The sequence below is a fragment of the Anopheles merus genome, chromosome 3R (genome assembly GCF_017562075.2).
Source record: "Anopheles merus strain MAF chromosome 3R, AmerM5.1, whole genome shotgun sequence".
In the NCBI taxonomy this organism is placed as follows: Eukaryota; Metazoa; Arthropoda; class Insecta; order Diptera; family Culicidae; genus Anopheles; species Anopheles merus.
In genome coordinates this window covers 5,676,665-5,686,608 of record NC_054084.1, presented here as the reverse complement: position 1 = coordinate 5,686,608, position 9,944 = coordinate 5,676,665, and the positions used below count along the sequence as shown (strand labels likewise).

Sequence of the window (9,944 nt, the reverse complement as noted above, 5' to 3'; positions counted from 1 at the left end):
TGTTTAGTGCGATTTTTTCAAATTTATTACTACGAACTAAGTAAGGAAGCATGCATGCTTGTAGCATCGTCCCATTTGAAAAGAGAGCGCGCTTTGCAGGCGTTACGCGCCGTTACGTCGCGTTTGACAGGTAAGCGTTACTACCTGTTACGTTTGTGTTTGTAGACTACAATTTTGTAAATTTTTGTCTTTCTACTTTCAGTTTTAATTCCACTTTAAATTTGTATGCATTTAATATTCCGTTTCCATTGAGTTCAATCTCCCTTTTTCTACCATTTTGCCACACTCGCTGACCATGTGGTCGTACACCGTGCAGCTAATTTGTCAAAGTGCGCTGATTTGTTTACAATCCGTGCGAAAGGCAGGAAAAAACAAAAGCAAAGGCAACATTCCTACGTTGCGCCTTCGTGTGTTCCGCTTCGTTCCGGTGTGTGTTTTATGTGTCCCTTCCGGTGAGTGTGCGTGTGTGTGCGTGCTCAGAACTGTGTTTTTTCGGCGTGAAAATGCTCCCGGGAATCGGTATGTTCGGTACGGGCGAGGTGACCCACGTGCTGGTGCCGATACTGCGCGACAAAGGCTTCAACATCGTGGCGATCTGGGGCCGCACGGGCAAGGAGGCGGAGCAGGCGGCGCTCGAGCTGAAGATCCCGTTCCACACGGCCAAGATCGACGACGTGCTGCTGCGGAAGGACGTCGATCTCGTGTTCATCACCTGCCCGCCCTTCCTGCACTCCCAGATATCGGTGAAGGCGCTCGGCATCGGCAAGCACGTCGTGTGCGACAAACCGATGACGCTGATGCAGAGCGATGCGCTGAAGATGGTCCGCGCCAGCCAGTACTACCCGACGCTCATCTCGATCGTGAACCACTCGCTCCGGTTTCTGCCCGCCATCGCGCACATGAAGCGCGCCATCCAGGAGGGGTACATTGGGCCGCCCGGACCCTGCCTCGACCAGACGCTGATCGACGTGAAGGTGCGGATGGGCCCACTGTTCAACCGCAAGCGGTACGACTGGCTGTGCGATGAGTCGATGGGCGGTGGGGCGCTGAACCTGGTCGGCAGTCACGTGATCGATCTGGTAAAGTTCCTCACGGAGCGGAAAGCGGTCCGGGTGCACGGGACGGTGCGCACGTACGCGATGTACGCGTCCCACTCGCACACGGGCATCAGGCGGGTGGCGGCGCCCGACGTGTGCGCCTTCCAGATGGAGCTCGAAAGCGACGGCAGCACGTCCAGCGCCCTGGTGACGGTGAACATCAACTGCCACGAGTCGAACAACGCGTTCCAGCAGGAGGTGGTCATCTACGGACCGGCCGGCCATCTGACCGTGCGGGGCGGCGATCTGGTGGGCCATCGGCTGAACGCCGAGACGGGCGCCGTCAAGGAGGAGATGCTGTACGTGGACGTGCAGGATCTGCAGTTTTCGGCCACCTCGGACACGGCCCTGCCGCGACCGTATGTGAAGGGGTTGTGCAAGCTGGTCGGGGCGCTGCGGGACGCGTTCCACCCGAACAAGGAGAGTGCGGGCTGGATCAAGGAACCGGTCCAGGCGGCGGCCACCTTCGAGGATGGGCTGTACGTGCAGGCGGTGCTGGACGCGATCCGGAAGTCGAGCAGCGAGCGCAGCTGGACGAAGGTGAGCGTGTGCGCCGAATCGCCGACCGGCCAGCAGAAGCAAAACGTGCTCGCGAGTGCGGCGGCTCGCATCGCCTCCGTGTCGGCAATTAGGGCCGATCCCAGTATTAATCATGCCGGATACTTTTAAGCTGACGATCATGGGACCAGTGGGGGGGCTGGAGTGGTGTTTGCAAAGTGTTTGCGCTTTTTCTACAACAGACAACGGACAGCCAGCACACGTAATGTGTTTTTTTTTCTCCTATTTATTGTGCATTTTTTTCTCGTGTACTACTAGCATTAGTAACAAAGTAGTGACTATATTTAATGCCTTTACGCGAACAACAATGGAGCGGTTTTGGATCGCTGGCGTGATCGAGAGACGACGTCTTTTTTGCAACCTCCGGAACCTCCCTCCTCTTCTACACAATGCAGGGGGGAGGTTCTTCTTTACTCGTGGAGTACAAATCTTTACAATCAGTTTTTTTTTAAATGAATTTATATAAATCGTACGCGATATTTATTTAATTAGCTTTACTATCTCTTTACCGTACTTTACTAATTTATTCTCACCCGTCCAACATTTCATTTCATTCTATTTACTTTAACCAAAAAGACGGCACCATTGTTCGTTCCATTTGCCGCTTAGTGTTAAGAATGTGAGAGCAAAAGTTTGTTCGATTTTTGTTTTGCTTGTTGGTTTGAATTTTAACATCATGCCGCGAACAATTATTATACATTTAGCAGACTAAAAAGCGTTAAATAAATTATATTTATCATCACACAAAATTTCAAAAAGAAAAAAAAAGCGGTACACATACACTCGGTTCCATTAGTGAAAGAACGACAATCCATCTCACTTACTAGCAGCAGCAGCACCGGTACCACTAGTGGCCGGTGTTGTCGCCGGTTTGCTGCGTGTGCTGCTTTGCGCGATCAGTTCGGCGCGCAGGGTTTGGTTTTCGTTCGACAGCGCGCGCACCATCTCCTCCAGCTTGGCCATCTGCTCCCGATGGTGTGCCTCCAGTGCGTCCCGGTCCTGCGGAGGAGAAGGAGAAGCAAGGACGGAGAAGGTTAGTGAAATATATCGGTCAAGTGCAGCCACACCCCACGCGCAATGTTGTGTTTGTTGTGCCCATCGGACCACGTCCACGTGCGTCTTCGTTGTGTATTCATGTTGTGTAATTACAGATGAGCTGCGTGGGTGTGTGATTTGCATCGTAATCAATCTCTCAAGCTCCCGTCTCCCCCCCCCCCCCACACTCAAAGCGTGCGCTGCATGCTGATTGTTATTAGATGCCTGGGAAATGTTTAAAAATGGCAAGCATCTTCTGCGCATAGAAGCGGCCCGTTACACCTGTTGCGCGCTTGCGTTAAATGGATCACTTTCACGATCGATTGCGCACAATGGTTATAGGGAAGCACTGGCCAGAGCTCGATCAAATCGTGGTCCAACATTCACACGAACATTGACCTTTTGTTTTGAGGGTATATGTGTGTTTGTGTGGGTAACCCAACCTTGCGCCACGTGTGCCACTCAAGGTGGGAGCTTCCTCCTCAAGGGCTCTCTTCATCTGAGCCTCTTCTCACCATGTTAAAGGCCTGTAATCAACAAGCGAATGTTCCAATTCCATTCCCACACCACTAATGAGCCATTCGGCTTGAGGTCAGTTGAGCGGGGGTCGCACCAGTAACTCACACCTTACACCCGATACACGCACACACACCGCTCATTATGGAAGCAAACATCGCTGCATATCATTATCATCATAGTGTTGTACACAACTTACAAGCCGAATCAACGTCGCTTTGATTAGGCCACTGAGAAGAGTGTGTATGTGTTTGGCTTTAGGTGGTCAGATCAGCAACAGCAGTCCTCAGAAGGTTATCGGACGTGCAACGGAACGGTCACGACTCCTCGAACATGTTTCCAACTTGGAGCACTTTTTGTGTGGCGTTTTTCGGTGTTTTTTGCGTGGCATGCTTTGCCCAACGTGCTGCCGTTCCCGGATCTCCACGCGGAACACCGTACAGGATTAATTTAGGTAAGCGAAGCATTATCATTCCATTCTCCTGCAGTCACAGCTTACTTTTCGCTTCCTTTGCAGCACAATACAATCAGGCACTGTTGCCAAGGGTGCGCACCCTGCTCGGGGCGGCTGAGCTAGCGGAGGAGCAGTATGTGCCGTACTTCGAGCTGCTGCCCGAGTATCGCGACCGGCTCAGTGGAAACTTCCTGCTCGATGGATTTGCACGCGCTCGGGATGCTGCCCGGTGCCTTACCTGCATGTCCAGCTCGTACCTGTTCCTGAGCTACTACAACGAAACGATCGCAAATGGGCGGGGGGACACGGAGCGGGTGTGGACGTTCGCGAAGCGTATCTGTCGACTGCTCGGCTTCAAGCAGTACCTGTGCGAGGGTGTGGTCAACATGAACGGGCAAGTGATTGAGTATGTGTTGCGGAACCGCAGGCCATTCCCGGAGCCGGAAGACATCTGCCAGATATTCCTGCAGGAGCAGGACTGTGTGCGTGATGGGAGAAGCATTACGGAGGCGGCTCTCTATCGCTCCGTTGACATTACACCACCGGCGGTGCAGGAGGAACAGGTTCGTTCGCGAATGTATACCCCACCGGATGCGGGTGGTTCTTGTTCGGCAAATCCTGCACCAAAGAAACCACCGCTAACGATTGTACACCTCACGGACATCCACTACGATCCGGAGTATGTGGTCGGTGTGAATGCGGACTGTAAGGCGGAGGCGTGCTGTCGAACGCTGCCCGATCTGGCGCCCGCAACGCCGGAAACGGCAGCCGGCTACTGGAGCGACTATCGGGACTGTGACACACCGTGGCACGGTGTGGTCGACGTGATGGAGCACATACGCCGGCAGCATCCGAAGATTGATGCGATCTACTTCACCGGGGACATTGTGCATCACTTCACCTGGAACACGTCGATCGAAACGAACGAGGGTGCGATGCGGCAGGTGTTCGATTTGATGAAGCGCGTCTTCCCGGGTGTCCCGTTGTATCCGGTGTTGGGTAATCACGAATCACACCCGGCTAATTTGTGAGTCTTTTGAGGGAGCAGTTGAGGGAATTGTTACTAAAACAAGATCTCCCTTTTACAGGTACGCTCCACATGACGTAGAGGCATCATATCGGATGGATTATTTGTACGACTTTATCGCGGACCAGTGGGCCGATTGGCTGCCAATCAAAGACATCCGTCCAACGCTAACGGAAGGTGGCTACTACACCGTGCGAACGCCTTACGGCGTGCGCATCATCGGGCTCAACAACAATCCCTGCTTCGTGCACAACTTCTGGCTGTTCTACAGCCTCGACTACTTTATGCCACAGCTCCAGTGGCTGCACGACACACTCCTGCAAGCCGAGCGGGACAATGAACGAGTTCACATCCTAGCGCATGTCCCTTCGTACGATGACTCCTGCTTTATCGGGTGGACGCGCGAGTACCGGAAGATTGTGGAACGGTTTGCGCACATCATTGCGGGCCAGTTTAACGGACACTCGCACGTGGACGAGTTCAATCTGTACTACAGCCGGGACGATCCATCGCGTGCAGTGAACGTGGCATGGAACGGTGGCTCTACGACCACGTTCACGAAGCTCAATCCCAACTACAAGGTGTTCCAGTTCGATCCAGTTACGTTTGTGAGTGTCACTCAACGTACCAGCTTCCTTAGAAAGAGTCTAATTTGAATGATCTTTTCCTATAGGAACCGCTGGAACAAGAAACCTGGATGTACAACCTTACGGATGCGAACTTAACGCCCGATCAGCGTCCTTCCTGGTATCGTTTGTACAGCTTCAAGAGCTACTATCAACTGCCGGATCTCAGTGTGGACTCCCTGCACAGGCTTGTCCAACGGTTTGCTCAATCGGAACAGCAGCTCCATCGGTACTGGCAAGCGAAGCAAAAGTATTCCGATCCACTACTTCAGGAAGGCTGCACCAGTACCTGTCTGCGCAATGCATTGTGCGCTATCGTACGTACCGAGCATGACGATGAAAGAGCCTGTGAGCTACTATACGAACGAGCGGCTCAATCAAACGCTACTACCACGCAATCTGGCTAATAATTCCCTAAGATTGTAACTATTTAAACGAATAATGTGAACAATGTGCCCACTACTTACCGCAACAGCCTTTTCCAGCTTTTCTTTCGCCTGCCGGGGTGAGATCGCTTTACTCGAAAGGCCCAGCAGCGCTTCCATTCGCGTACAGTCGCGCTGCTTTTCGTTCAGCAGCTCGCGCAGCGCGTTCAGCTCCGCCAGCAGTTCCATGTTTTCCTTCTTCAGCTTCAACGATTCACCACCGTCCTTGCGCTGGCCGCTTGCCTTCTGCTTGGCGCTCTTGGTCATCCGCTCGAGGTACTCGCGCTGCCGCAGGAACTCGTTCTGCACGTCCTCGTCGAGTGCGAGCGACTTCTGCAGCTCCTTATCGTTCGAGTACCGGTGGCAGAGCTCCTTGACGCTGCGCTTCAGCAGCTCGGGACGCTGTATCAACCCGGACACGTTGTAAATCTCACCGCAGAGCCGCTGGTACTGGGCTTTTGACGCCCGGAACCGGTTCCGCTCGCGCCGCAGCTCCAGATCGATGCCCACGTACTTGTCGCGCAGCTCCTGCAGCTGCAGCTCCAGCTGCTTGTTGTTCTGCTGCAGCTCCTCCAGCTTCTTCTCCATCTCCAGGATGAACTCTTTCTTCTCCTTGATCTCGCGCTCCTTCGGCTCGATCTGTGCCTTCAGCTCGGTGATCTTCATCGACAGCACCTGTTTGTACTTCTCCAGCTCGGAGTTTTTCTTGCCCAGCTCGAACACTCGGCGATCCTTGTCGCGTATCGTACTGTCGCGCTCGGCCAGCTCCTTGCGCAGCGCCTCTATTTCGCGCTGATGCTGCCGGATGCTTTGCTGGAACTTGCCGTGCTGCGCTTGCATCGTTTCGATCTCCTTCCGGTACGCTTCCGACTCGCGGCTCAGCGTGGAGAACTTTTTCTTCAGCACGCCGGCCTCACCGCGCCACTTGATGGAGTTTTCCTCCTCCTCTTGAAGTCTTTTCTCGTACTGAAGCTGCAGTTCCACCTTGTGGCGATCGTTGTCGACGTCAACCTGGCGGCAGTACTCATCAAATTCGGCCCGCCTGCGATCCATATCCTTGAGCAGGTTGTCGATGATGTCCTGCTTTTCGCTCAGCAAACGTTTCTGGTCCGCTTCCATTGATTCTGGAAGGGAAAAGAGAGGTACAAATAGAGAAAATGGCGCCTTTTTCCTGGAGTGCTCATTTCCTCCTACCAATCGTATCCTGCAAACATCCTGCCGAGCGACGCAGCTTAACCTCGTACTCCTCCCGCATCGCGTCCATCTTGTTCTTCATGCTCGTCAGCTTGTCGTACTCCATGATGATCTTCTCGTGGAACTGTGCCTCAAAGTCCATCATCTCCTTCTGGTGGTCCTCCTTGCCCTGGGCAATGCTCGCGGTGATCAGGTTGAACTCTTCCGTGTGCGCCTGCTCCATTTCAATGTTCTTTTTCTGCAAAACGAAACAGTGTTCTGTGTCAAATTGAAGCATTTAATGGTACGATCACGATCTCCCTTACCTTAAGGTTTTCGATCGCGGCACAATAATCCTTGTGGATGTCACGCATCTGCTCGGAATGGAACGCATCGCCCTGCTTCATCTTGTACGCAAACTCCATGCTCTGCTGCTGGATGCGCATCTCGAGCGTGTTGATCGATTCGTTCTTCTCGATCAGCTCCTGGCGCGCGATCAGCACATCCGCACACCGGCCCAGCTCCGGTGCTTGGCGCGCCGTTTTGCCCTCGTTGTTCAGTATGCGCCAGATGATGAGCGTCCCGTCGTCGGCCGCCGTGATCAGCGTACAATCATCGTACGTGATGCAGATCTTCGTCACTTTGGTGTTGAAAAAGCGAAAGTTGGTACAGTTCCCGCTGCTCGTGTCGACCAGCGGCACCTGCACGTTGTACAGATGGCCCTTCACGCTTCCCACGAACAGAATTGCATCCGAGCGGGCCAGAGCCATATCGGTGAGGGGCGTCAGCTCGGGAATTTTGAACTCTCGTGCCTGCGAAAAATAGGAAAGAAAGTATCTCCCGAGCCTTTGAAAGAGGGCAAACATTCAACCCGAACCCCCAAAGCTTACAATGTCCGATTTGGCAACTTCTCGAATGAGTCCCGTGTTGGTGATGGAGTACACCGAGTGCGCATCACTCGTCAGCGCAATCGACCGGTAGTGGATACCCTTCTGGACGACCTCCTCCAGCCGTTCACCCGTCACCACATTCCACTTGTAGATTGCACCATCGTTACCTCCGGACACTAGCACCGCATCGTCCGTGGACCATGCCAAGCTCAGGATGCTGCCATTGTGGCCCTTCAGCGACTGCACCACCTCGAACGTGAAGATGCAGATGAGAGTGATCATCTTCCCGTGAGCCGCCGCCAGCAGATGTCCCTGGTTGGAGAACTCGAGCTGCGTACAGCTGGCCAGATTGAAGCTCTTCGTTTCCTTCAGATCGTCCAGCTGGATCTGGAGCAGCCGGAGCAGATCGATGAAGCCAACGGCGGCGAAAAACCCGGACGGATGCAGCGCAATGACACCGATCTCGATCTGGTACTTCTTCACCAGCTCCACCTTCATCGTCTCGTAGTTCCACACGCGAATCGTCAAATCGCGTGCTTTGGCCGGTGAAAGTAGAAAAGAAAACGAATGGAAGCTTTAGAAGAGAAGCAAGTACGTTCAAGCGCGCTCATCCTTACATGCTGTCATCACGATCGGCTTCCACGAGCACACAGCCATCCCAATGATGCCGCTGATGTGCAGCGGTTCGCCCAGGTTCTGAAACACCAGCTCACTGATCTTGAGCGTTTCCGGCACGATCAGCATGCCGATGTACAGCTGGGAGTGTAGCGTCGCCACCACGATCGTGTCCTGCTCGTGGTTCACCGCCACGTTCACGATCTTGTACTGCGGCTCGTCGTACAGCGTGATCGGCACGCAGATGATCGACTTCTTGCGAAAGTTGTAGTTCGATTCCCGCTCGAACACGTGCACCACGTTGTGGATCGCGTAGAGGAAACCCTTCTCGAACTGCGTCAGGCAGAGCACCTCGTGCTTCCGCTCTGCAACTTCCGCCGCAGTGGCGCCCAGGTCCGTGTCGCCCTCCCCGGACAGGTCGACCGTCTCGATCAGGTCGGCCCGCTGGCGGATCTTCAGCTCGCCCGACTCGACGAAGATGATCTCCGTCTCGGCGGTACCGGCCGCCAGCACGTCCGACGATAGCCACGTCATGGAGGTGATCAGCAGATCGTCACCCTTGATCGTACCGATCTGGCCGAAGCCCTTGTCGGTGCGGTTCATTATCTTCAGCATGTAGTATCCGCCGACGGCAACTATCGTGGCATCGTTCGGATTGCACGACAGGTAGACGGCCTGGCCCTGCTGGCTCGAGTTGGACGCCCGGCCAATGATGAGCGAATCGTTCTTGTCGAACGAAAAGATCGACAGGAAGGCGTCCGGTTCGACGGACAGGACCGCCACTCCGCGGGAGTCATGCGTGAAGCAGATATTGCCGATCTGCGTGTTCGGACAGTCTGCCGGCAGTTGGAGCGTTTTCCGCTTGCGCAGCGTGTCAATCTCGTAAACGTTCACCATCGATTTGCTGCAGAGAAGGGAGCGAAAGATAAAATGTACAATGTCTGAGTGAAGCAAGACGGTTCCGCGATTGTGAAGATTACTTATCGTTGTTTCTTTCCACCACGGCTATAAACTTCCGGTTCGGGCTCAGCACGATTCGTTCCGGATGGCAATTTTGAGGAAATCTGCAACGGAAAACAACAAATCAGTTTAAATTCAGCTCTTTTGTCTTGCGAAGTATTCCTTTTTACCTCAAAAACTTTTGCTTGTTGGTGGTAAAATCGTGGATGGCCAACACGCCCGCCACGGGGTAGATGATTTCCTGCTTGAGGGTAAAGTGTACGTTACCCTGAATATCGGTCCTCAGCCCGTACGCATTTTTCGGAATGATTGAGATTTGTTTCGAGCGGCTATTCTTCTCCATTTTGAACCGTTCTTAGAGTTGGAATATTCACAAATATTACGAAACGAAGCGAAGCTTTGCAGAAAGCACACTTTCCGAGCAGCACCAGGACAGATTAAAGACAATTTGCTGCAAAATTCACCAATATAGGGCAACATGCCAAACAAAGTAACCAAACAGAGCTAAGGAAGCGATGGTGCCGGTGCTTGGCAACGACGTTCCAGTGGTTGCTAGTCGCGGAAATGA

General features: G+C 53.5%; 3 protein-coding genes across 4 annotated transcripts; 2 read left to right on the top strand and 1 right to left on the bottom strand.

The window, feature by feature from the left end:
- The first annotated feature begins 223 nt into the window (after positions 1–223).
- LOC121597656 (glucose-fructose oxidoreductase domain-containing protein 1) lies at positions 224–1,891 on the top strand. Its single transcript, XM_041923562.1, has one exon. It carries the CDS (start codon positions 504–506, stop codon positions 1,764–1,766), a length of 1,263 nt encoding a protein of 420 aa, XP_041779496.1. The 5' UTR covers positions 224–503; the 3' UTR covers positions 1,767–1,891.
- A 300-nt stretch (positions 1,892–2,191) lies between these two features.
- Positions 2,192–9,876, bottom strand: LOC121597654 (cilia- and flagella-associated protein 57). Of its 2 annotated transcripts, XM_041923560.1 has the most exons (9): positions 9,547–9,876; positions 9,397–9,480; positions 8,419–9,320; positions 7,802–8,337; positions 7,238–7,723; positions 6,933–7,170; positions 5,781–6,862; positions 2,437–2,654; positions 2,192–2,363 (listed from the first exon to the last, which is right to left on the bottom strand). In XM_041923560.1, the coding sequence occupies exons 1-8, from the start codon at positions 9,717–9,719 to the stop codon at positions 2,472–2,474; spliced, it is 3,684 nt and encodes a 1,227-aa protein (XP_041779494.1). In that variant the 5' UTR covers positions 9,720–9,876; the 3' UTR covers positions 2,192–2,363; positions 2,437–2,471. The 2 variants fall into 2 exon arrangements, with proteins under 2 accessions (XP_041779494.1, XP_041779493.1); XM_041923559.1 differs by lacking the exon at positions 2,192–2,363 and having other exon boundaries at positions 2,370–2,654.
- LOC121597655 (sphingomyelin phosphodiesterase 1-like) lies at positions 3,483–5,785 on the top strand. The gene is made up of 4 exons (XM_041923561.1): positions 3,483–3,660; positions 3,724–4,687; positions 4,749–5,295; positions 5,361–5,785. The coding sequence occupies exons 1-4, from the start codon at positions 3,540–3,542 to the stop codon at positions 5,718–5,720; spliced, it is 1,992 nt and encodes a 663-aa protein (XP_041779495.1). The 5' UTR covers positions 3,483–3,539; the 3' UTR covers positions 5,721–5,785.
- Positions 9,877–9,944: the final 68 nt, after the last annotated feature.